We start from the raw sequence: 27,530 nt of genomic DNA, 5'->3' as shown, positions 1-27,530 counted from the left end.
CGCCAACGCCTACGGCTTAAACCTAGACATGATCTCCCAAGCGATGCCGGAGTTGCTGAAAGGAAGGGCGTTGAAGTGGTTTATCGTCAACAATAAAAAATGGAAAACCTGGGCACAGTTCATTAAGAGCTTCCATCTTTACTTTCTGCCGAGAGATTTCTTCACAAGGCTGTCGGATCAGGCAGGCAACGAAAACATGGTTTCATTGAGTCAGTTAAAGACTACATGATCGACATGCAGACGATGTCGAGGCCACTAAACTACTCTGCGAGAGACACCTTAAAGATCATCAAGGAAAACTGCACCCCAGGCTTAAGGATCTTCCTTAGGGCGTACAAAGTGCCGGACCTGAACACGTTGATTCTATTAGCTCAGATACGAGGAAAAGGGTCCAGGGATAGCTCCAAGGATGCCCAAAGGATACGAGGAAAAAAGCCCGAGGAGAATTCCAAGGATGCTCAGGGATACGAAGGGAGGAACCCAAGTATAGCACCAAGGATTCCCAAAGGACACGGAGAGAAGGAGCCCGAGGAGAACTCCACGGAGACTCAAAAGATACTGAGGAAAAAGCCCAAGGATAACTCCAATGATCGCAAAGGATAAAGGGAACTAAAGAAGAAGCACAAGGATGACTTCAAGGATGCTCGAAGGATAATGAGGAAAGACTCCGAGGATCACTCCTAGGCTACTACGGGAAAACTCGAACGATTCTACAAGGCATACATATATAGTACAAGGAACACGTCAAGGATAACGAACGCAGAAAAGCACGAACCAAGGTCTCCAAGGATTAGTTTAGTACTAACTGGAAACACGCAGCAGCAGTCTGCCGAAGGAAGGGGGAAGTCGGCACAGCTAAGAGAGCTGTACCGAAAGAGGCCAAGCATCCCGGGGCATAATGCCCAGACGAGGAGACGGGATCGCCGGCCGGATCGGGGTCCAAACCAGGAAACACAGCTTCAGGAGTCTGAAAGGGCAATCATGGTCAACAAAGGCAACCTGCCAAGAGAAAATTAACTGATGAGCACATACAAGGAGTCGGGTGGGAGATCAGAGTACTTACGAAGTGGCAAGGACGAGTGGAAACGCCGGGCTGAGGGGTAAAAAAAACTAAACTGCGGCCGACACGTGCACGGGCATAAACAATTTGCAAAATCACCATATAACAGGGAAGGGTGCGCCTCAATAGGCGGTCGATTGGCACTGGATGATAGTGCGATCGATTGGCACAAGAAAAGAAAATGGAAATATCGGTGATGATAAACATCGCGGCGAGCAAGTGGCAACGCCGCACCTGCGATATCGATATCGTGAGCAGGCACCCTGGGTATCGATAGCCGATTAGTATCGGTGCCCAGTGGAGATTTAAAGGTGCTATGCGGAGGACGACCAGCGCTGTGGAAACGTAACAGGGTAAAAGCTTCGAGGATACGTCGAGGGAGCAACGAGGGAGCGCCGAGGTGATCGGGACGAGATGCGCCGTGACTCAAAGGCTAGGATACACAAGGAAACGCCGCAGAGTGGGAGCGCTGATTTTTCTTAAATCTTTCCTGAAGGGGTGAATGTGAGGAGTTGAATAACACCACACAAATCCCAGCAGCAGATGGCCGGCTGCTCACCAGGTACGCGACGAAGATCTTTTGGAGAACGTGGGGGTTTGAAGATCAAGGACGAAGAACGTGAGAGTTTGGAGATCAAGGACGGAGAACGTGAGAGTTTGGAGAGCAAGAGAGTTTGGAGAGCAAGGGAGTTTGGAGAGCAAGAGAGTTTTGAGCGGGTTTGGAGACCAACAGAGTTTGGAGACCAAGGATGGAGAAAAAGAGAGCGGAGACTTGGCGAGAAGAGCGAGGGTGCCGTGTGCAAAAGGAAGTAACGGGACGCCGCCGGACTTTGGACGCGGCCGTGAACTTTGGACCGAGAGAGAAGGTGCCACATCTCGGCAGCGGAGCGGCACACAAGCATGCCATATGCGTCACGGGAATCAGCGGGACGACAGCATCAGGCTGGACATCGGCGGGAAAAAGCGCATGAAGGACAAGAGGGTCAAACTGGAGCCATGGACTTTGGACCCGGTGTGGAGAGTTTCGGCGGGCCGTCCGCAAAAGGGGAATAACGGTTCCCGGAGGCCCTATATAAGCCCGCAGTGCGCTGGCAGGCGGATCAGTCAGTCGATTACGGTCAGTCGAGGAGTTAAGACAAGCAGTCGATCAAATACCGAGTAAACATAAACCCAACCAAGTAAACTACGAGGGAGCCACCACAAGGCGAGTCGTCGAAAGCAGCACCGTGGGAGCCTACAAGGAGCAAGATTGACACGTCGAGACGTTCGGGATCAGGAGTCTCAGGACTGAGAAAAAGGTGACTGAGGTCTGAAGGGGCACTACACGGCTAAGTCAAGGTGGTCTGCTTATTTCTGCCAACGAGGTCTTGGCGTTAAGTCTGGAGGATCTACCAGACTGGGAGCAGTGAAGGCCGGCGACAAGAAATCGTGAGCTCGGTGGTAAGCCTGTCGAACCCCATTGTACCTCGCCCCAAGCACTACTTTGGCGTGTCCCGGCGGGAGCCCCGTGCGCCAAGTGGAGTTGAGCAAGTCCTGGCGCGACAAGCCAGAAGGGAGAGAAGTCCCGGATATGCCTACGAACCCAACACAGAAGTCCACCAGCCAGCTGGCAAGGAGAATCGAGCCCGCAGGAACGGCACGGACAGTACGCGAAAGGGTTAGGCTAGGGTGGAACGTTCGTTTATACCAGGCGTAGAAGCGAAGTGAAAAGCGAGGCAGCTTCCTTTCAGATCCTGGAGAACTCGTCAGTCTGTTCACCCTAGTCTAAAAACGGTGACGCTACCCTTAGCCCGCACGGCTGACCCCATAACGAGTCTGAATCGTGGCCGAGCAGTCACCGAGCCAAACGCGTCAGGAACAAGCAGCGGACAAGGATCTTCAGGGAGCGACAAAACTGGAACACCGTGACAACGAGGCAAGCGAACATCGAGACAACCCATACCGGCGGAGACAGCGAGACAAGAAAATTATAAAGCCGACCGCAGTTATACCCGCAATGAACCCACTACGAACCCGTGAATTCTGTGCTTTCTCAATGAACTATTGGGCGGTTACGTTTAAACAAATTTGGTGGGACGAACACACACAATCTACTGAGCTAGCCGCACGAATCTCGTAGCGAACAGAAAGCAAACAAATCAGTTCGTTACATCTGGCGCAGTGAAAGCAAAATAAACATAATGGGAAAAAAGTGGATTTACCGCCTTAAGAAGGAGGTCTTCGCCCAGGTCACACAAAGACTTAATGACGCCCTGGACGGCAGATTAGAGGACATGAGGAAGACATTGTCGGAGTATTACTCCGAGACAGAGAATGACCCACAACTTGCCGACATCTGGGCTGAGCTGGAAGCTGTGTATTACGGCAGAGCCGTGCCGAGCATCACGCTAACGAACGCTGAAGGGGATAACCTAGTAGCAAGCTTGAGCGTCGACAACTTGCAAAGGGAGGCTTACAGGAGAGATTCAAGCCAGGACAGGAGGACAACAGTGCTGACCTCCTGACCCAGCCAGTCAGATTATGCAAGGGTTACTAAACAAGTCCGAGAGTGGTTATTCAGGTTTGACGGGGCGGAGAAACCGTTCGAGTTTCTGGTACAAGTAGAATGGTCCGCCAACGCCTACGGCTTAGACCTAGACATGATCTCCCAAGCGATGCCGGAGTTGCTGAAAGGAAGGGCGTTGAAGTGGTTTATCGTCAACAATAAAAAATGGAAAACCTGGGCACAGTTCATTAAGAGCTTCCATCTTTACTTTCTGCCGAGAGATTTCTTCACAAGGCTGTCGGATCAGGCAGGCAACGAAAACATGGTTTCATTGAGTCAGTTAAAGACTACATGATCGACATGCAGACGATGTCGAGGCCACTAAACTACTCTGCGAGAGACACCTTAAAGATCATCAAGGAAAACTGCACCCCAGGCTTAAGGATCTTCCTTAGGGCGTACAAAGTGCCGGACCTGAACACGTTGATTCTATTAGCTCAGATACGAGGAAAAGGGTCCAGGGATAGCTCCAAGGATGCCCAAAGGATACGAGGAAAAAAGCCCGAGGAGAATTCCAAGGATGCTCAGGGATACGAAGGGAGGAACCCAAGTATAGCACCAAGGATTCCCAAAGGACACGGAGAGAAGGAGCCCGAGGAGAACTCCACGGAGACTCAAAAGATACTGAGGAAAAAGCCCAAGGATAACTCCAATGATCGCAAAGGATAAAGGGAACTAAAGAAGAAGCACAGGGATGACTTCAAGGATGCTCGAAGGATAATGAGGAAAGACTCCGAGGATCACTCCTAGGCTACTACGGGAAAACTCGAACGATTCTACAAGGCACTACAATACGACCATACATATATAGTACAAGGAACACGTCAAGGATAACGAACGCAGAAAAGCACGAACCAAGGTCTCCAAGGATTAGTTTAGTACTAACTGGAAACACGCAGCAGCAGTCTGCCGAAGGAAGGGGGAAGTCGGCACAGCTAAGAGAGCTGTACCGAAAGAGGCCAAGCATCCCGGGGCATAATGCCCAGACGAGGAGACGGGATCGCCGGCCGGATCGGGGTCCAAACCAGGAAACACAGCTTCAGGAGTCTGAAAGGGCAATCATGGTCAACAAAGGCAACCTGCCAAGAGAAAATTAACTGATGAGCACATACAAGGAGTCGGGTGGGAGATCGGAGTACTTAGGAAGTGGCAAGGACGAGTGGAAACGCCGGGCTGAGGGGTAAAAAAAAATCCCGGCCGACACGTGCACGGGCATAAACAATTTGCAAAATCACCATATAACAGGGAAGGGTGCGCCTCAATAGGCGGTCGATTGGCACTGGATGATAGTGCGATCGATTGGCACAAGAAAAGAAAATGGAAATATCGGTGATGATAAACATCGCGGCGAGCAAATGGCAACGCCGCACTTGCGATATCGATATCGTAAGCAGGCCCCCTGGGTATCGATAGCCGATTAGTATCGGTGCCCAGTGGAGATTTAAAGGTGCTATGCAGAGGACGACCAGCACCGTGGAAACGTGACAGGGTAAAAGCTTCGAGGATACGTCGAGGGAGCAACGAGGGAGCGCCGAGGTGATCGGGACGAGATGGGCCATGACTCAAGGGCTAGGATACACAAGGGAACGCTGCAGAGTGGGAGCGCTGATTTTTCTTAGATCTTTCTGGTCAGGCAACGAAAACAGGGTTTCAGTGAGTCAGTTAAAAACTACATGATCGACATGCAGACGATGTCGAGGCCACTAAACTACTCTGCGAGAGACACCTTAAAGATCATCAAGGAAAACTGCACCCCAGGCTTAAGGATCTTCCTTAGGGCGAACAAAGTGCCGGACCTGAACACGTTGATTCTATTAGCTCAGATACGAGGAAAAGGGTCCAGGGATAGCTCCAAGGATGCCCAAAGGATACGAGGAAAAAAGCCCGAGGAGAATTCCAAGGATGCTCAGGGATACGAAGGGAAGAACCCAAGTATAGCACCAAGGATTCCCAAAGGACACGGAGAGAAGGAGCCCGAGGAGAACTCCACGGAGACTCAAAAGATACTGAGGAAAAAGCCCAATGATAACTCCAATGATCGCAAAGGATAAAGGGAACTAACGAAGAAGCACAAGGATGACTTCAAGGATGCTCGAAGGATAATGAGGAAAGACTCCGAGGATCACTCCTAGGCTACTACGGGAAAACTCGAACGATTCTACAAGGCACTACAATACAACCATACATATATAGTACAAGGAACACGTCAAGGATAACGAACGCAGAAAGGCACGAACCAAGGTCTCCAAGGATTAGTTTAGTACTAACTGGAAACACGCAGCAGCAGTCTGCCGAAGGAAGGGGGAAGTCGGCACAGCTAAGAGAGCTGTACCGAAAGAGGCCAAGCATCCCGGGGCATAATGCCCAGACGAGGAGACGGGATCGCCGGCCGGATCGGGGTCCAAACCAGGAAACACAGCTTTAGGAGTCTGAAAGGGCAATCATGGTCAACAAAGGCAACCTGCCAAGAGAAAATTAACTGATGAGCACATACAAGGAGTCGGGTGGGAGATCAGAGTACTTACGAAGTGGCAAGGACGAGTGGAAACGCCGGGCTGAGGGGTAAAAAAAAACTAAACTCCGGCCGACACGTGCACGGGCATAAACAATTTGCAAAATCACCATATAACAGGGAAGGGTGCGCCTCAATAGGCGGTCGATTGGCACTGGATGATAGTGCGATCGATTGGCACAAGAAAAGAAAATGGAAATATCGGTGATGATAAACATCGCGGCGAGCAAGTGGCAACGCCGCACCTGCGATATCGATATCGTGAGCAGGCCCCCAGTGTATCGATAGTATCGGTGCCCAGTGGAGATTTAAAGGTGCTATGCGGAGGACGACCAGCGCTGTGGAAACGTAACAGGGTAAAAGCTTCGAGGATACGTCGAGGGAGCAACGAGGGAGCGCCGAGGTGATCGGGACGAGATGCGCCATGACTCAAAGGCTAGGATACACAAGGAAACGCCGCAGAGTGGGAGCGCTGATTTTTCTTAAATCCTTCCTGAAGGGGTGAATGTGAGGAGTTGAATAACACCACACAAATCCCAGCAGCAGATGGCCGGCTGCTCACCAGGTACGCGACGAAGATCTTTTGGAGAACGTGGGGGTTTGGAGATCAAGGACGAAGAACGTGAGAGTTTGGAGATCAAGGACGGAGAACGTGAGAGTTTGGAGAGCAAGAGAGTTTGGAGAGCCAGAGAGTTTGGAGAGCAAGAGAGTTTGGAGCGGGTTTGGAGACCAACAGAGTTTGGAGACCAAGGATGGAGAAAAAGAGAGCGGAGACTTGGCGAGAAGAGCGAGGGTGCCGTGTGCAAAAGGAAGTAACGGGACGCCGCCGGACTTTGGACGCGGCCGTGAACTTTGGACCGAGAGAGAAGGTGCCACATCTCGGCAGCGGAGCGGCACACAAGCATGCCATATGCGTCACGGGAATCAGCGGGACGACAGCATCAGGCTGGACATCGGCGGGAAAAAGCGCATGAAGGACAAGAGGGTCAAACTGGAGCCATGGACTTTGGACCCGGTGTGGAGAGTTTCGGCGGGCCGTCCGCAAAAGGGGAATAACGGTTCCCGGAGGCCCTATATAAGCCCGCAGTGCGCTGGCAGGCGGATCAGTCAGTCGATTACGGTCAGTCGAGGAGTTAAGACAAGCAGTTGATCAAATACCGGGTAAACATAAACCCAACCAAGTAAACTACGAGGGAGCCACCACAAGGCGAGTCGTCGAAAGCAGCACCGTGGGAGCCTACAAGGAGCAAGATTGACACGTCGAGACGTTCGGGATCAGGAGTCTCCGGACTGAGACAAAGGTGGCTGAGGTCTGAAGGGGCACTACACGGCTTAGTCAAGGTGGTCTGCTTATTTCTGCCAAGACCTCGCGTTACGTCTGGAGGCTCTACCAGACTGGGAGCAGTGAAGGCCGGCGACAAGAAATCGTGAGCTCGGTGGTAAGCCTGTCGAACCCCATTGTACCTCCCCCCAAGCACTACTTTGGCGTGTCCCGGCGGGAGCCCCGTGCGCCAAGTGGAGTTGAGCAAGTCCTGGCGCGACGAGCCCGAAGGGAGAGAAGTCCCGGGTATGCCTAGGAACAAAACACAGAAGTCCACCAGCCAGCTGGCAAGGAGAATCGAGCCCGCAGGAACGGCACAGACAGTACGCGAAAGGGTGAGGCTAGGGTGGAACGTTCGTTTATACCAGGCGTAGAAGCGAAGTGAAAAGCGAGGCTGCTTCCTTTCAGATCCTGGAAAACTCGTCAGTCTGTTCACTCTAGTCTAAGAACGGTGACGCTACCCTTAGCCCGCACGGCTGACCCCATAACGAGTCTGAATCGTGGCCGAGCAGTCACCGAGCCAAACGCGTCAGGAACAAGCAGCGGCGGAGACAGCGAGACAAGCAAATTATAAAGCCGACCGCAGTTGTACCCGCAATAAACCCACTACGAACCCGTGAATTCTCTGCTTTCTCAATGAACTACTGGGCGGTTACGTTTATACAAATATGGTGGGACGAACACACACAATCTACTGAGCGAGCCGCACGAATCTTGTAGCGTGCAGAAAGCAAACAAATCAGTTCGTTACATCTGGCGCAGTAAAAGCAAAATAAACATAATGGAAAAGAAGTGGATTTACCGCCTTAAGAAGGAGGACTTCGCCCAGGTCGCACAAAGACTTAATGACGCCCTGGACGGCAGATTAGAGGACAAGAGGAAGACATTGTCGGAGTATTACTCCGAGACAGAGAATGACCCACAACTTTCCGACATCTGGGATGAGCTGGAAGCTGTGTATTACGGCAGAGCCGGCCCGAGCATCACGCTAACGAACGCTGAAAGAAATAACCTAGTAGCAAGCTTGAGTGTCGACAACTTGCAAAGGGAGACTTACAGGAGAGATTCAAGCCAGGACAGGAAGACAACAGTGCTGACCTCTAGACCCAGCCAGTCAGATTATGCAAGGGTCGCTAAACAAGTCCGAGAGTGGTCATTCAGGTTCGACGGGGCGGAGAAACCGTTCAAGTTTCTGGTACAAGTAGAATGGTCCGCCAACACCTACGGTTTAGACCTAGACATGATCCCCCGAGCGATGCCGGAGTTGCTGAAAGGAAGGGCGTTGAAGTGGTTTATCGCCAACAATAAACAATGGAAAACCTGGGCAAGGTTCATTGAGATCTTCCATCTTTACTTTCTGCCGAGAGATTTTTTCACAAGGCTGTCGGATCAGGCAGGCAACGAAAACATGGTTTCAGTGAGTCAGTTAAAGACTACATGATCGACATGCGGACGATGTCGAAGCCACTAAACTACTCTGCGAGAGACACCTTAAAGATCATTAAGGAAAACTGCATCCCAAGCTTAAGGATCTTCCTTAGGGCGTACAAAGTGCCGGACCTGAACATGTTGATTCTATTAGCTCAGGGATACGAGGAAAAGGGTCCAAGGATAGCTCCAAGGATGCCCAAAGGATACGAGGAAAAGAGCCCGAGGAGAATTCCAAGGATGCTCAGGGATAAGAAAGGAAGAACCCAAGTATAGCACCAAGGATTCCCAAAGGACACGGAGAGAAGGAGCCCGAGGAGAACAAGGATAACTCCAAAGATCGCAAAGGATAAAGGGAACTAAAGAAGAAGCACAAGGATGACTTCAAGGATGCTCGAAGGGTAATGAGGAAAGACTCCGAGGATCACTCCTAGGCTACTACGGGAAAACTCGAACGATTCTACAAGGCACTACAATACAACCATACATATATAGTACAAGGAACACGTCAAAGATAACGAACGCAGAAAGGCACGAACCAAGGTCTCCAAGGATTAGTTTAGTACTAACTGGAAACACGCAGCAGCAGTCTGCCGAAGGAAGGGGGAAGTCGGCACAGCTAAGAGAGCTGTACCGAAAGAGGCCAAGCATCCCGGGGCATAATGCCCAGACGAGGAGACGGGATCGCCGGCCGGATCGGGGTCCAAGCCAGGAAACACAGCTTCAGGAGTCTGAAAGGGCAATCATGGTCAACAAAGGCAACCTGCCAAGAAAAAATTAACTGATGAGCACATACAAGGAGTCGGGTGGGAGATCAGAGTACTTACGAAGTGGCAAGGACGAGTGGAAACGCCGGGCTGAGGGGTAAAAAAAAACTAAACTCCGGCCGACACGTGCGCAACAAAAGGGGAATAACGGTTCCCGGAGGCCCTATATAAGCCCGCAGAAAGGCACGAACCAAGGTCTCCAAGGATTAGTTTAGTACTAACTGGAAACACGCAGCAGCAGTCTGCCGAAGGAAGGGGGAAGTCGGCACAGCTAAGAGAGCTGTACCGAAAGAGGCCAAGCATCCCGGGGCATAATGCCCAGACGAGGAGACGGGATCCCCGGCCGGATCGGGGTCCAAACCAGGAAACACAGCTTCAGGAGTCTGAAAGGGCAATCATGGTCAACAAAGGCAACCTGCCAAGAGAAAATTAACTGATGAGCACATACAAGGAGTCGGGTGGGAGATCAGAGTACTTACGAAGTGGCAAGGACGAGTGGAAACGCCGGGCTGAGGGGTAAAAAAAACTAAACTGCGGCCGACACGTGCACGGGCATAAACAATTTGCAAAATCACCATTTGACAGGGAAGGGTGCGCCTCAATAGGTGGTCGATTGGCACTGGATGATAGTGCGATCGATTGGCACTAGAAAAGAAAATGGAAATATCGGTGATGATAAACATCGCGGCGAGCAAGTGGCAACGCCGCACCTGCGATATCGATATCGTGAGCAGGCCCCCTGGGTATCGATAGCCGATTAGTATCGGTGCCCAGTGGAGACTTAAAGGAGCTATGCGGAGGACGACCAGCGCTGTGGAAACGTAACAGGGTAAAAGCTTCGAGGATACGTCGAGGGAGCAACGAGGGAGCGCCGAGGTGAGAGATGCGCCATGACTCAAGGGCTAGGATACACAAGGGAACGCTGCAGAGTGGGAGCGCTGATTTTTCTTAGATCTTTCAGGTCAGGCAACGAAAACAGGGTTTCATTGAGTCAGTTAAAGACTACATGATCGACATGCGGACGATGTCGAGGACACTAAACTACTCTGCGAGAGACACCTTAAAGATCATCAAGGAAAACTGCACCCCAAGCTTAAGGATCTTCCTTAGGGCGTACAAAGTGCCGGACCTGAACACGTTGATTCTATTAGCTCAGATACGAGGAAAAGGGTCCAGGGATAGCTCCAAGGATGCCCAAAGGATACGAGGAAAAAAGCCCGAGGAGAATTCCAAGGATGCTCAGGGATACGAAGGGAAGAACCCAAGTATAGCACCAAGGATTCCCAAAGGACACGGAGAGAAGGAGCCCGAGGAGAACTCCACGGAGACTCAAAAGATACTGAGGAAAAAGCCCAATGATAACTCCAATGATCGCAAAGGATAAAGGGAACTAACGAAGAAGCACAAGGATGACTCCAAGGATGCTCGAAGGATAATGAGGAAAGACTCCGAGGATCACTCCTAGGCTACTACGGGAAAACTCGAACGATTCTACAAGGCACTACAATACAACCATACATATATAGTACAAGGAACACGTCAAGGATAACGAACGCAGAAAGGCACGAACCAAGGTCTCCAAGGATTAGTTTAGTACTAACTGGAAACACGCAGCAGCAGTCTGCCGAAGGAAGGGGGAAGGGGCTGAGGGGTAAAAAAAACTAAACTGCGGCCGACACGTGCACGGGCATAAACAATTTGCAAAATCACCATATGACAGGGAAGGGTGCGCCTCAATAGGCGGTCGATTGGCACTGGATGATAGTGCGATCGATTGGCACTAGAAAAGAAAATGGAAATATCGGTGATGATAAACATCGCGGCGAGCAAGTGGCAACGCCGCACCTGCGATATCGATATCGTGAGCAGGCCCCCTGGGTATCGATAGCCGATTAGTATCGGTGCCCAGGGGAGATTTAAAGGTGCTATGCGGAGGACGACCAGCGCTGTGGAAACGTAACAGGGTAAAAGCATCGAGGATACGTGGAGGGAGCAACGAGGGAGCGCCGAGGTGATCGGGACGAGATGCTCCATGACTCAAGGGCTAGGATACACAAGGGAACGCTGCAGAGTGGGAGCGCTGATTTTTCTTAAATCTTTCCTGAAGGGGTGAATGTGAGGAGTTGAATAACACCACACAAATCCCAGCAGCAGATGGCCGGCTGCTCACCAGTACGCGGCGAAGAGCGTTTGGAGAACGTGATAGTTTGGAGAGCAAGAACGGAGAACGTGGGGGTTTGGAGATCAAGGACGGAGAATGTGAGAGTTTGGAGAGCAAGAAAGTTTGGAGAGCAAGAGATTTTGGAGAGCAAGGGAGTTTAGAGAGCAAGAGAGTTTGGAGCGGGTTTGGAGACCAACAGAGTTTGAAGACCAAGGATGGAGAAAAAGAGAGCGGATACTTGGCGAGAAGAGCGAGGGTGCCGTGTACAAAAGGAAGTAACGGGACGCCGCCGGATTTTGGACGCGGCCGTGAACTTTGGACCGAGAGAGAAGGTGCCACATCTTGGCAGCGGAGCGGCACACAAGCATGCCATATGCGTCACGGGAATCAGCGAGACGACAGCATTAGGCTGGACATCGGCGGGAAAAAGCGCATGAAGGACAAGAGGGTCAAACTGGAGCCATGGACTTTGGACCCGGTGTGGAGAGTTTCGGCGGGCCGTCCGCAAAAGGAATAACGGTTCCCGGAGGCCCTATATAAGCCCGCAGAAAGGCACGAACCAAGGTCTCCAAGGATTAGTTTAGTACTAACTGGAAACACGCAGCAGCAGTCTGCCGAAGGAAGGGGGAAGTCGGCACAGCTAAGAGAGCTGTACCGAAAGAGGCCAAGCATCCCGGGGCATAATGCCCAGACGAGGAGACGGGATCGCCGGCCGAATCGGGGTCCAAACCAGGAAACACAGCTTCAAGAGTTTGAAAGGGCAATCATGGTCAAACAAAGGCAACCGGCCAAGAGAAAATTAACTGATGAGCACATACAAGGAGTCGGGTGGGAGATCAGAGTACTTACGAAGTGGCAAGGAAGAGTGGAAACGCCGGGCTGAGGGGTAAAAAAAAACTAAACTCCGGCCGACACGTGCACGGGCATAAACAATTTGAAAAAAACACGATATAACAGGGAAGGGTGCGCCTCAATAGGCGGTCGATTGGCACTGGATGATAGTGCACAAGAAAAGGAAATGGAAATATCGGTGATGATAAACATCGCGGCGAGCAAGTGGCAACGCCGCACCTGCGATATCGATATCGTGAGCAGGCCCCCTGGGTATCGATAGCCGATTAGTATCGGTGCCCAGTGGAGATTTAAAGGTGCTATGCGGAGGACGACCAGCGCTGTGGAAACGTAACAGGGTACGAGGATACGTCGAGGGAGCAACGAGGGAGCGCCGAGGTGATCGGGAAGAGATGCGCCATGACTCAAGGGTTAGGATACACAAGGGAACGCTGCAGAGTGGGAGCGCTGATTTTTCTTAAATCTTTCCTAAAGGGGTGAATGTGAGGAGTTGAATAACACCACACAAATCCCAGCAGCAGATGGCCGGCTGCTCACCAGGTACGCGGCGAAGAGCGTTTGGAGATCAAGAACGGAGAACGTGGGGGTTTAGAGATCAAGGACGAAGAACGTGAGAGTTTGGAGATCAAGGACGGAGAACGTGAGAGTTTGGAGAGCAAGAGAGTTTGGAAAGCAAGAGATTTTGGAGAGCAAGGGAGTTTGGAGAGCAAGAGAGTTTGGAGCGAGGTTGAAGACCAAGGATGGAGAAAAAAAAAGCGGAGACTTGGCGAGAAGAGCGAGGGTGCCGTGTGCAAAAGGAAGTAACGGGACGCCGCCGGACTTTGGACGCGGCCGTGAGCTTTGGACCGAGAGAGAAGGTGCCACATCTCGGCAGCGGAGCCGCACACAAGCACGCCATATGCGTCACGGGAATCAGCGGGACGACAGCATCAGGCTGGACATCGGCGGGAAAAAGCGCATGAAGGACAAGAGGGTCAAACTGGAGCCACGGACTTTGGACCCGGTGTGGAAGTTTCGGCGGGCCGTCCGCAAAAGGGGAATAACGGTTCCCGGAGGCCCTATATAAGCCCGCAGAAAGGCACGAACCAAGGTCTCCAAGGATTAGTTTAGTACTAACTGGAAACACGCAGCAGCAGTCTGCCGAAGGAAGGGGGAAGTATGCACAGCTAAGAGAGCGAAAGAGGCCAAGCATCCCGGGGCATAATGCCCATACGAGGAGACGGGATCGCCGGCCGGATCGGGGTCCAAATCAGGAGTCTGAAAGGGCAATCATGGTCAACAAAGGCAACCTGCCAAGAGAAAATTAACTGATGAGCACATACAAGGAGTCGGGTGGGAGATCAGAGTACTTACGAAGTGGCAAGGACGAGTGGAAACGCCGGGCTGAGGGGTAAAAAAAACTAAACTGCGGCCGACACGTGCACGGGCATAAACAATTTGCAAAATCACCATTTGACAGGGAAGGGTGCGCCTCAATAGGTGGTCGATTGGCACTGGATGATAGTGCGATCGATTGGCACTAGAAAAGAAAATGGAAATATCGGTGATGATAAACATCGCGGCGAGCAAGTGGCAACGCCGCACCTGCGATATCGATATCGTGAGCAGGCCCCCTGGGTATCGATAGCCGATTAGTATCGGTGCCCAGTGGAGACTTAAAGGAGCTATGCGGAGGACGACCAGCGCTGTGGAAACGTAACAGGGTAAAAGCTTCGAGGATACGTCGAGGGAGCAACGAGGGAGCGCCGAGGTGAGAGATGCGCCATGACTCAAGGGCTAGGATACACAAGGGAACGCTGCAGAGTGGGAGCGCTGATTTTTCTTAGATCTTTCAGGTCAGGCAACGAAAACAGGGTTTCATTGAGTCAGTTAAAGACTACATGATCGACATGCGGACGATGTCGAGGACACTAAACTACTCTGCGAGAGACACCTTAAAGATCATCAAGGAAAACTGCACCCCAAGCTTAAGGATCTTCCTTAGGGCGTACAAAGTGCCGGACCTGAACACGTTGATTCTATTAGCTCAGATACGAGGAAAAGGGTCCAGGGATAGCTCCAAGGATGCCCAAAGGATACGAGGAAAAAAGCCCGAGGAGAATTCCAAGGATGCTCAGGGATACGAAGGGAAGAACCCAAGTATAGCACCAAGGATTCCCAAAGGACACGGAGAGAAGGAGCCCGAGGAGAACTCCACGGAGACTCAAAAGATACTGAGGAAAAAGCCCAATGATAACTCCAATGATCGCAAAGGATAAAGGGAACTAACGAAGAAGCACAAGGATGACTCCAAGGATGCTCGAAGGATAATGAGGAAAGACTCCGAGGATCACTCCTAGGCTACTACGGGAAAACTCGAACGATTCTACAAGGCACTACAATACAACCATACATATATAGTACAAGGAACACGTCAAGGATAACGAACGCAGAAAGGCACGAACCAAGGTCTCCAAGGATTAGTTTAGTACTAACTGGAAACACGCAGCAGCAGTCTGCCGAAGGAAGGGGGAAGGGGCTGAGGGGTAAAAAAAACTAAACTGCGGCCGACACGTGCACGGGCATAAACAATTTGCAAAATCACCATATGACAGGGAAGGGTGCGCCTCAATAGGCGGTCGATTGGCACTGGATGATAGTGCGATCGATTGGCACTAGAAAAGAAAATGGAAATATCGGTGATGATAAACATCGCGGCGAGCAAGTGGCAACGCCGCACCTGCGATATCGATATCGTGAGCAGGCCCCCTGGGTATCGATAGCCGATTAGTATCGGTGCCCAGGGGAGATTTAAAGGTGCTATGCGGAGGACGACCAGCGCTGTGGAAACGTAACAGGGTAAAAGCATCGAGGATACGTGGAGGGAGCAACGAGGGAGCGCCGAGGTGATCGGGACGAGATGCTCCATGACTCAAGGGCTAGGATACACAAGGGAACGCTGCAGAGTGGGAGCGCTGATTTTTCTTAAATCTTTCCTGAAGGGGTGAATGTGAGGAGTTGAATAACACCACACAAATCCCAGCAGCAGATGGCCGGCTGCTCACCAGTACGCGGCGAAGAGCGTTTGGAGAACGTGATAGTTTGGAGAGCAAGAACGGAGAACGTGGGGGTTTGGAGATCAAGGACGGAGAATGTGAGAGTTTGGAGAGCAAGAAAGTTTGGAGAGCAAGAGATTTTGGAGAGCAAGGGAGTTTAGAGAGCAAGAGAGTTTGGAGCGGGTTTGGAGACCAACAGAGTTTGAAGACCAAGGATGGAGAAAAAGAGAGCGGATACTTGGCGAGAAGAGCGAGGGTGCCGTGTACAAAAGGAAGTAACGGGACGCCGCCGGATTTTGGACGCGGCCGTGAACTTTGGACCGAGAGAGAAGGTGCCACATCTTGGCAGCGGAGCGGCACACAAGCATGCCATATGCGTCACGGGAATCAGCGAGACGACAGCATTAGGCTGGACATCGGCGGGAAAAAGCGCATGAAGGACAAGAGGGTCAAACTGGAGCCATGGACTTTGGACCCGGTGTGGAGAGTTTCGGCGGGCCGTCCGCAAAAGGAATAACGGTTCCCGGAGGCCCTATATAAGCCCGCAGAAAGGCACGAACCAAGGTCTCCAAGGATTAGTTTAGTACTAACTGGAAACACGCAGCAGCAGTCTGCCGAAGGAAGGGGGAAGTCGGCACAGCTAAGAGAGCTGTACCGAAAGAGGCCAAGCATCCCGGGGCATAATGCCCAGACGAGGAGACGGGATCGCCGGCCGAATCGGGGTCCAAACCAGGAAACACAGCTTCAAGAGTTTGAAAGGGCAATCATGGTCAAACAAAGGCAACCGGCCAAGAGAAAATTAACTGATGAGCACATACAAGGAGTCGGGTGGGAGATCAGAGTACTTACGAAGTGGCAAGGAAGAGTGGAAACGCCGGGCTGAGGGGTAAAAAAAAACTAAACTCCGGCCGACACGTGCACGGGCATAAACAATTTGAAAAAAACACGATATAACAGGGAAGGGTGCGCCTCAATAGGCGGTCGATTGGCACTGGATGATAGTGCACAAGAAAAGGAAATGGAAATATCGGTGATGATAAACATCGCGGCGAGCAAGTGGCAACGCCGCACCTGCGATATCGATATCGTGAGCAGGCCCCCTGGGTATCGATAGCCGATTAGTATCGGTGCCCAGTGGAGATTTAAAGGTGCTATGCGGAGGACGACCAGCGCTGTGGAAACGTAACAGGGTACGAGGATACGTCGAGGGAGCAACGAGGGAGCGCCGAGGTGATCGGGAAGAGATGCGCCATGACTCAAGGGTTAGGATACACAAGGGAACGCTGCAGAGTGGGAGCGCTGATTTTTCTTAAATCTTTCCTAAAGGGGTGAATGTGAGGAGTTGAATAACACCACACAAATCCCAGCAGCAGATGGCCGGCTGCTCACCAGGTACGCGGCGAAGAGCGTTTGGAGATCAAGAACGGAGAACGTGGGGGTTTAGAGATCAAGGACGAAGAACGTGAGAGTTTGGAGATCAAGGACGGAGAACGTGAGAGTTTGGAGAGCAAGAGAGTTTGGAAAGCAAGAGATTTTGGAGAGCAAGGGAGTTTGGAGAGCAAGAGAGTTTGGAGCGAGGTTGAAGACCAAGGATGGAGAAAAAAAAAGCGGAGACTTGGCGAGAAGAGCGAGGGTGCCGTGTGCAAAAGGAAGTAACGGGACGCCGCCGGACTTTGGACGCGGCCGTGAGCTTTGGACCGAGAGAGAAGGTGCCACATCTCGGCAGCGGAGCCGCACACAAGCACGCCATATGCGTCACGGGAATCAGCGGGACGACAGCATCAGGCTGGACATCGGCGGGAAAAAGCGCATGAAGGACAAGAGGGTCAAACTGGAGCCACGGACTTTGGACCCGGTGTGGAAGTTTCGGCGGGCCGTCCGCAAAAGGGGAATAACGGTTCCCGGAGGCCCTATATAAGCCCGCAGAAAGGCACGAACCAAGGTCTCCAAGGATTAGTTTAGTACTAACTGGAAACACGCAGCAGCAGTCTGCCGAAGGAAGGGGGAAGTATGCACAGCTAAGAGAGCGAAAGAGGCCAAGCATCCCGGGGCATAATGCCCATACGAGGAGACGGGATCGCCGGCCGGATCGGGGTCCAAATCAGGAGTCTGAAAGGGCAATCATGGTCAACAAAGGCAACCTGCCAAGAGAAAATTAACTGATGAGCACATACAAGGAGTCGGGTGGGAGATCAGAGTACTTACGAAGTGGCAAGGACGAGTGGAAACGCCGGGCTGAGGGGTAAAAAAAACTAAACTGCGGCCGACACGTGCACGGGCATAAACAATTTGCAAAATCACCATATAACAGGGAAGGGTGCGCCTCAATAGGCGGTCGATTGGCACTGGATGATAGTGCGATCGATTGGCACAAGAAAAGAAAATGGAAATATCGGTGATGATAAACATCGCGGCGAGCAAGTGGCAACGCCGCACCTGCGATATCGATATCGTGAGCAGTGGTTTATCGCCAACAATAAACAATGGAAAACCTGGGCAGAATTCATTGAGAATTTCCATCTTTACTTTCTGCCGAGAGATTTCTTCACAAGGCTGTCGGATCAGGTCAGGCAACGAAAACAGGGTTTCAGTGAGTCATTTAAAGACTACATGATCGACATGCGGACGATGTCGAGGACACTAAACTACTCTGCGAGAGACACCTCAAAGATCATCAAGGAAAACTGCACCCCAAACTTAAGGATCTTCCTTAGGGCGTACAAAGTGCCGGACCTGAACACGTTGATTCTATTAGCTCAGGGATACGAGGAAAAGGGTCCAAGGATAGCTCCAAGGATGCCCAAAGGATACGAGGAAAAGAGCCCGAGGAGAATTCCAAGGATGCTCAGGGATACGAAGGGAAGAGCCCAAGGATAGCACCAAGGATTCCCAAAGGACACGGAGAGAAGGAGCCCGAGGAGAACAAGGATAACTCCAAAGATCGCAAAGGATAAAGGGAACTAAAGAAGAAGCACAAGGATGACTTCAAGGATGCTCGAAGGATAATGAGGAAAGACTCCGAGGATCACTCCTAGGCTACTACGGGAAAACTCGAACGCTTCTACAAGGCACTACAATACAACCATACATATATAGTACAAGGAACACGTCAAAGATAACGAACGCAGAAAGGCACGAACCAAGGTCTCCAAGGATTAGTTTAGTACTAACTGGAAACACGCAGCAGCAGTCTGCCGAAGGAAGGGGGAAGTCGGTACAGCTAACGCGGCGCATAACGCCCAGACGAGGAGACGGGATCGCCGGCCGGATCGGGGTCCAAACCAGGAAACACAGCTTCAGGAGTCTGAAAGGGCAATCATGGTCAACAAAGGCAACCTGCCAAGAGAAAATTAACTGATGAGCACATACAAGGAGTCGGGTGGGAGATCAGAGTACTTACGAAGTGGCAAGGACGAGTGGAAACGCCGGGCTGAGGGGTAAAAAAAACTAAACTGCGGCCAACACGTGCACGGGCATAAACAATTTGCAAAATCACCATATAACAGGGAAGGGTGCGCCTCAATAGGCGGTCGATTGGCACTGGATGATAGTGCGATCGATTGGCACAAGAAAAGAAAATGGAAATATCGGTGATGATAAACATCGCGGCGAGCAAGTGGCAACGCCGCACCTGCGATATCGATATCGTGAGCAGGCCCCCTGGGTATCGATAGCCGATTAGTATCGGTGCCCAGTGGAGATTTAAAGGTGCTATGCGGAGGACGACCAGCGCTGTGGAAACGTAACAGGGTAAAAGCTTCGAGGATACGTCGAGGGAGCAACGAGGGAGCGCCGAGGTGATCGGGACGAGATGCGCCATGACTCAAAGGCTAGGATACACAAGGAAACGCCGCAGAGTGGGAGCGCTGATTTTTCTTAAATCTTTCCTGAAGGGGTGAATGTGAGGAGTTGAATAACACCACACAAATCCCAGCAGCAGATGGCCGGCTGCTCACCAGTACGCGGCGAAGAGCGTTTGGAGAACGTGATAGTTTGGAGATCAAGAACGGAGAACGTGGTGGTTTGGAGATCAAGGACGAAGAACGTGAGAGTTTGGAGATCAAGGACGGAGAATAAGAGAGTTTGGAGAGCAAGAAAGTTTGGAGAGCAAGAGATTTTGGAGAGCAAGGGAGTTTGGAAAGCAAGAGAGTTTGGAGCGGGTTTGGAGACCAACAGAGTTTGGAGACCAAGGATGGAGAAAAAGAGAGCGGATACTTGGCGAGAAGAGCGAGGGTGTCGTGTACAAAAGGAAGTAGCGGGACGCCGCCGGATTTTGGACGCGGCCGTGAACTTTGGACCGAGAGAGAAGGTGCCACATCTCGGCAGCGGAGCGGCACACAAGTATGCCATATGCGTCACGGGAATCAGCGGGTCGACAGCATCAGGCTGGACATCGGCGGGAAAAAGCGCATGAAGGACAAGAGGGTCAAACTGGAGCCATGGACTTTGGACCCGGTGTGGAAGTTTCGGCGGGCCGTCCGCAAAAGGGGAATAACGGTTCCCGGAGGCCCTATATAAGCCCGCAGAAAGGCACGAACCAAGGTCTCCAAGGATTAGTTTAGTACTAACTGGAAACACGCAGCAGCAGTCTGCCGAAGGAAGGGGGAAGTCGGCACAGCTAAGAGAGCTGTACCGAAAGAGGCCAAGCATCCCGGGGCATAATGCCCAGACGAGGAGACGGGATCGCCGGCCGGATCGGGGTCCAAACCAGGAAACACAGCTTCAGGAGTCTGAAAGGGCAATCATGGTCAACAAAGGCAACCTGCCAAGAGAAAATTAACTGATGAGCACATACAAGGAGTCGGGTGGGAGATCAGAGTACTTACGAAGTGGCAAGGACGAGTGGAAACGCCGGGCTGAGGGGTAAAAAAAACTAAACTGCGGCCGACACGTGCACGGGCATAAACAATTTGCAAAATCACCATATAACAGGGAAGGGTGCGCCTCAATAGGCGGTCGATTGGCACTGGATGATAGTGCGATCGATTGGCACAAGAAAAGAAAATGGAAATATCGGTGATGATAAACATCGCGGCGAGCAAGTGGCTACGCCGCACCTGCGATATCGATATCGTGAGCAGGCCCCCTGGGTATCGATAGCCGATTAGTATCGGTGCCCAGTGGAGATTTAAAGGTGCTATGCGGAGGACGACCAGCGCTGTGGAAACGTAACAGGGTAAAAGCTTCGAGGATACGTCGAGGGAGCAACGAGGGAGCGCCGAGGTGATCGGGACGAGATGCGCCATGACTCAAAGGCTAGGATACACAAGGAAACGCCGCAGAGTGGGAGCGCTGATTTTTCTTAAATCTTTCCTGAAGGGGTGAATGTGAGGAGTTGAATAACACCACACAAATCCCAGCAGCAGATGGCCGGCTGCTCACCAGGTACGCGACGAAGATCTTTTGGAGAACGTGGGGGTTTGGAGATCAAGGACGAAGAACGTGAGAGTTTAGAGATCAAGGACGGAGAACGTGAGAGTTTGGAGAGCAAGAGAGTTTGGAGCGGGTTTGGAGACCAACAGAGTTTGGAGACCAAGGATGGAGAAAAAGAGAGCGGAGACTTGGCGAGAAGAGCGAGGGCGCCGTGTGCAAAAGGAAGTAACGGGACGCCGCCGGACTTTGGACGCGGCCGTGAACTTTGGACCGAGAGAGAAGGTGCCACATCTCGGCAGCGGAGCGGCACACAAGCATGCCATATGAGTCACGGAAATCAGCGGGACGACAGCATCAGGCTGGACATCGGCGGGAAAAAGCGCATGAAGGACAAGAGGGTCAAACTGGAGCCATGGACTTTGGACCCGGTGTGGAGAGTTTCGGCGGGCCGTCCGCAAAAGGGGAATAACGGTTCCCGGAGGCCCTATATAAGCCCGCAGTGCACTGACAGGCGGATCAGTCAGTCGATTACGGTCAGTCGAGGAGTTCAGTCAAGCAGTCGATCAAATACCGAGTAAACATAAACCCAACCAAGTAAACTACGAGGGAGCCACCACAAGGCGAGTCGTCGAAAGCAGCACCGTGGGAGCCTACAAGGAGCAAGATTGAGACGTCGAGACGTTCGGGATCAGGAGTTTTCGGACTGAGACAAAGGAGCAGTGAAGGCCGGCGACAAGAAATCGTGAGCTCGGTGGTAAGCCTGTCGAACACCATTGTACCTCGCCCCAAGCACTACTTTGGCGTGTCCCGGCGGGAGCCCCGTGCGCCAAGTGGAGTTGAGCAAGTCCTGGCGCGACGAGCCCGAAGGGAGAGAAGTCCCGGGTATGCCTACGAACCCAACACAGAAGTCCACCAGCCAGCTGGCAAGGAGAATCGAGCCCGCAGGAACGGCACAGACAGTACGCGAAAGGGTGAGGCTAGGGTGGAACGTTCGTTTATACCAGGCGTAGAAGCGAAGTGAAAAGCGAGGCTGCTTCCTTTCAGATCCTGGAGAACTCGTCAGTCTGTTCACTCTAGTCTAAGAACGGTGACGCTACCCTTAGCCCGCACGGCTGACCCCATAACGAGTCTGAATCGTGGCCGAGCAGTCACCGAGCCAAACGCGTCACGAACAAGCAGCGGCGGAGACAGCGAGACAAGCAAATTATAAAGCCGACCGCAGTTATACCCGCAATAAACCCACTACGAACCCGTGAATTCTGTGCTTTCTCAATGAACTACTGGGCGGTTACGTTTATACAAATTTGGTGGGACGAACACACACAATCTACTGAGCGAGCCGCACGAATCTTGTAGCGTGCAGAAAGCAAACAAATCAGTTCGTTACATCTGGCTCAGTGAAAGCAAAATAAACAGGATGGAAAAGAAGTGGATTTACCGCCTTAAGAAGGAGGACTTCGCCCAGGTCGCACAAAGACTTAATGACGCCCTGGACGGCAGATTAGAGGACATGAGGAAGACATTGTCGGAGTATTACTCCGAGACAGAGAATGACCCACAACTTTCCGACATCTGGGCTGAGCTGGAAGCTGTGTATTACGGCAGAGCCGGCCCGAGCATCACGCTAACGAACGCTGAAAGAAATAACCTAGTAGCAAGCTTGAGCGTCGACAACTTGCAAAGGGAGGCTTACAGGAGAGATTCAAGCCAGGACAGGAAGACTACAGTGCTGACCTCTAGACCCAGCCAGTCAGATTATGCAAGGGTCTCTAAACAAGTCCGCGAGTGGTCATTCAGGTTCGACGGGGCGGAGAAACCGTTCGAGTTTCTGGTACAAGTAGAATAGTCCGCCAACACCTACGGTTTAGACCTAGACATGATCTCCCAAGCGACGCCGGAGTTGCTAAAAGGAAGGGCGTTGAAGTGGTTTATCGTCAACAATAAACAATGGAAAACCTGGGCACAGTTCATTGAGAGCTTCCATCTTTACTTTCTGCCGAGAGATTTCTTCACAAGGCTGTCGGATCAGGCAGGCAACGAAAACATGGTTTCAGTGAGTCAGTAAAAGACTACATGATCGACATGCAGACGATGTCGAGGACACTAAACTACTCTGCGAGAGACACCTTAAAGATCATCAAGGAAAACTGCATCCCAAGCTTAAGGATCTTCCTTAGGGCGTACAAAGTGCCGGACCTGAACATGTTGATTCTATTAGCTCAGGGATACGAGGAAAAGGGTCCAAGGATAGCTCCAAGGATGCCCAAAGGATACGAGGAAAAGAGCCCGAGGAGAATTCCAAAGATGCTCAGGGATACGAAGGGAAGAACCCAAGTATAGCACCAAGGATTCCCAAAGGACACGGAGAGAAGGAGCCCGAGGAGAACAAGGATAACTCCAAGGATCGCAAAGGATAAAGGGAACTAAAGAAGAAGCACAAGGATGACTTCAAGGATGCTCAGAGGATAATGAGGAAAGACTCCGAGGATCACTCTTAGGCTACTACGGGAAAACTCGAACGCTTCTACAAGGCACTACAATACAACCATACATATATAGTACAAGGAACACGTCAAAGATAACGAACGCAGAAAGGCACGAACCAAGGTCTCCAAGGATTAGTTTAGTACTAACTGGAAACACGCAGCAGCAGTCTGCCGAAGGAAGGGGGAAGTCGACACAGCTAAGAGAGCTGTACCGAAAGAGGCCAAGCATCCCGGGGCATAATGCCCAGACGAGGAGACGGGATCGCCGGCCGGATCGGGGTCCAAACCAGGAAACACAGCTTCAGGAGTCTGAAAGGGCAATCATGGTCAACAAAGGCAACCTGCCAAGAGAAAATTAACTGATGAGCACATACAAGGAGTCGGGTGGGAGATCAGAGTACTTACGAAGTGGCAAGGACGAGTGGAAACGCCGGGCTGAGGGGTAAAAAAAACTAAACTGCGGCCGACACGTGCACGGGCATAAACAATTTGCAAAATCACCATATAACAGGGAAGGGTGCGCCTCAATAGGCGGTCGATTGGCACTGGATGATAGTGCGATCGATTGGCACAAGAAAAGAAAATGGAAATATCGGTGATGATAAACACGCGGCGAGCAAGTGGCAACGCCGCACCTGCGATATCGATATCGTGATCAGTGGTTTATCGCCAACAATAAACAATGGAAAACCTGGGCAGAATTCATTGAGAACTTCCATCTTTACTTTCTGCCGAGAGATTTCTTCACAAGGCTGTCGGATCAGGTCAGGCAACGAAAACAGGGTTTCAGTGAGTCATTTAAAGACTACATGATCGACATGCGGACGATGTCGAGGACACTAAACTACTCTGCGAGAGACACCTTAAAGATCATCAAGGAAAACTGCACCCCAAACTTAAGGATCTTCCTTAGGGCGTACAAAGTGCCGGACCTGAACACGTTGATTCTATTAGCTCAGGGATACGAGGAAAAGGGTCCAAGGATAGCTCCAAGGATGCCCAAAGGATACGAGGAAAAGAGCCCGAGGAGAATTCCAAGGATGCTCAGGGATACGAAGGGAAGAGCCCAAGGATAGCACCAAGGATTCCCAAAGGACACGGAGAGAAGGAGCCCGAGGAGAACTCCACGGAAACTCAAAAGATATTGAGGAAAAAGCCCAAGGATAACTCCAAGGATCGCAAAGGATAAAGGGAACTAAAGAAGAAGCACAAGGATGACTCCAAGGATGCTCGAAGGATAATGAGGAAAGACTCCGAGGATCACTCTTAGGCTACTACGGGAAAACTCGAACGATTCTACAAGGCACTACAATACAACCATACATATATAGTACAAGGAACACGTCAAGGATAACGAACGCAGAAAGGCACGAACCAAGGTCTCCAAGGATTAGTTTAGTACTAACTGGAAACACGTAGCAGCAGTCTGCCGAAGGAAGGGGGAAGTCGGTACAGCTAAGCCGGCGCATAATGCCCAGACGAGGAGACGGGATCGCCGGCCGGATCGGGGTCCAAACCAGGAAACACAGCTTCAGGAGTCTGAAAGGGCAATCATGGTCAACAAAGGCAACCTGCCAAGAGAAAATTAACTGATAAGCACATACAAGGAGTCGGGTGGGAGATCAGAGTACTTACGAAGTGGCAAGGACGAGTGGAAACGCCGGGCTGAGGGGTAAAAAAAACTAAACTGCGGCCGACACGTGCACGGGCATAAACAATTTGCAAAATCACCATATAACAGGGAAGGGTGCGCCTCAATAGGCGGTCGATTGGCACTGGGTGATAGTGCGATCGATTGGCACAAGAAAAGAAAATGGAAATATCGGTGATGATAAACATCGCGGCGAGCAAGTGGCAACGCCGCACCTGCGATATCGATATCGTGAGCAGTGGTTTATCGCCAACAATAAACAATGGAAAACCTGGGCAGAATTCATTGAGAACTTCCTTCTTTACTTTCTGCCGAGAGATTTCTTCACAAGGCTGTCGGATCAGGTCAGGCAACGAAAACAGGGTTTCAGTGAGTCATTTAAAGACTACATGATCGACATGCGGACGATGTCGAGGACACTAAACTACTCTGCGAGAGACACCTTAAAGATCATCAAGGAAAACTGCACCCCAAACTTAAGGATCTTCCTTAGGGCGTACAAAGTGCCGGACCTGAACACGTTGATTCTATTAGCTCAGGGATACGAGGAAAAGGGTCCAAGGATAGCTCCAAGGATGCCCAAAGGATACGAGGAAAAGAGCCCGAGGAGAATTCCAAGGATGCTCAGGGATACGAAGGGAAGAGCCCAAGGATAGCACCAAGGATTCCCAAAGGACACGGAGAGAAGGAGCCCGAGGAGAACTCCACGGAAACTCAAAAGATACTGAAGAAAAAGCCCAAGGATAACTCCAAGGATCGCAAAGGATAAAGGGAACTAAAGAAGAAGCACAACGATGACTCCAAGGATGCTCGAAGGATAATGAGGAAAGACTCCGAGGATCACTCTTAGGCTACTACGGGAAAACTCGAACGATTCTACAAGGCACTACAATACAACCATACATATATAGTACAAGGAACACGTCAAGGATAACAAACGCAGAAAGGCACGAACCAAGGTCTCCAAGGATTAGTTTAGTACTAACTGGAAACACGTAGCAGCAGTCTGCCGAAGGAAGGAGGAAGTCGGTACAGCTAAGCCGGCGCATAATGCCTAGACGAGGAGACGGGATCGCCGGCCGGATCGGGGTCCAAACCAGGAAAAACAGCTTCAGGAGTCTGAAAGGGCAATCATGGTCAACAAAGGCAACCTGCCAAGAGAAAATTAACTGATGAGCACATACAAGGAGTCGGGTGGGAGATCAGAGTACTTACGAAGTGGCAAGGACGAGTGGAAACGCCGGGCTGAGGGGTAAAAAAAACTAAACTGCGGCCGACACGTGCACGGGCATAAACAATTTGCAAAATCACCATATAACAGGGAAGGGTGCGCCTCAATAGGCGGTCGATTGGCACTGGATGATAGTGCGATCGATTGGCACAAGAAAAGAAAATGGAAATATCGGTGATGATAAACATCGCGGCGAGCAAGTGGCAACGCCGCACCTGCGATATCGATATCGTGAGCAGTGGTTTATCGCCAACAATAAACAATGGAAAACCTGGGCAGAATTCATTGAGAACTTCCATCTTTACTTTCTGCCGAGAGATTTCTTCACAAGGCTGTCGGATCAGGTCAGGCAACCAAAACAGGGTTTCAGTGAGTCATTTAAAGACTACATGATCGACATGCGGACGATGTCGAGGACACTAAACTACTCTGCGAGAGACACCTTAAAGATCATCAAGGAAAACTGCACCCCAAACTTAAGGATCTTCCTTAGGGTGTACAAAGTGCCGGACCTGAACACGTTGATTCTATTAGCTCAGGGATACGAGGAAAAGGGTCCAAGGATAGCTCCAAGGATGCCCAAAGGATACGAGGAAAAGAGCCCGAGGAGAATTCCAAGGATGCTCAGGGATACGAAGGGAAGAGCCCAAGGATAGCACCAAGGATTCCCAAAGGACACGGAGAGAAGGAGCCCGAGGAGAACTCCACGGAAACTCAAAAGATACTGAGGAAAAAGCCCAAGGATAACTCCAAGGATCGCAAAGGATAAAGGGAACTAAAGAAGAAGCACAAGGATGACTCCAAGGATGCTCGAAGGATAATGAGGAAAAACTCCGAGGATCACTCTTAGGCTACTACGGGAAAACTCGAACGATTCTACAAGGCACTACAATACAACCATACATATATAGTACAAGGAACACGTCAAGGATAACGAACGCAGAAAGGCACGAACCAAGGTCTCCAAGGATTAGTTTAGTACTAACTGGAAACACGCAGCAGCAGTCTGCCGAAGGAAGGGGGAAGTCGGCACAGCTAAGAGAGCTGTACCGAAAGAGGCCAAGCATCCCGGGGCATAATGCCCAGACGAGGAGACGGGATCGCCGGC

General features: G+C 51.3%; 1 protein-coding gene and 1 long non-coding RNA gene across 22 annotated transcripts in view; one reads left to right on the top strand and one right to left on the bottom strand.

The window, feature by feature from the left end:
• Positions 1-22,927, top strand: part of LOC127012081 (uncharacterized) — a 45,889-nt gene extending 22,962 nt beyond the window's left edge. For 7 of the 14 annotated variants that reach the window (XM_050890291.1, XM_050890293.1, XM_050890288.1 and 4 more), the window contains exon 2: positions 22,852-22,927. In XM_050890291.1, coding sequence (XP_050746248.1) covers positions 22,852-22,900 — 49 coding nt within the window. In that variant the 3' untranslated portion in view covers positions 22,901-22,927. Of the gene's footprint in view, positions 1-8,599; positions 8,901-22,851 lie in introns of those variants that run through there. The other 7 variants (XM_050890285.1, XM_050890287.1, XM_050890284.1 and 4 more) reach the window with 1 other exon arrangement.
• Positions 115-27,241, bottom strand: LOC127012087 (uncharacterized). Of its 8 annotated transcripts, none has more exons than XR_007765556.1 (3): positions 26,935-27,241; positions 14,580-14,649; positions 115-278 (listed from the first exon to the last, which is right to left on the bottom strand). It is a non-coding gene; the product is annotated as an uncharacterized LOC127012087 (long non-coding RNA). The 8 variants fall into 8 exon arrangements; XR_007765555.1 differs by lacking the exon at positions 14,580-14,649 and adding an exon at positions 10,693-10,762; XR_007765561.1 differs by lacking the exon at positions 26,935-27,241 and adding an exon at positions 25,704-25,859.
• Positions 27,242-27,530: the final 289 nt, after the last annotated feature.

This window comes from Drosophila biarmipes, unplaced genomic scaffold, assembly GCF_025231255.1.
Source record: "Drosophila biarmipes strain raj3 unplaced genomic scaffold, RU_DBia_V1.1 ptg000019l, whole genome shotgun sequence".
Lineage (NCBI taxonomy): Eukaryota > Metazoa > Arthropoda > Insecta > Diptera > Drosophilidae > Drosophila > Drosophila biarmipes.
This window is presented reverse-complemented; position numbering and strand designations above follow the sequence as displayed.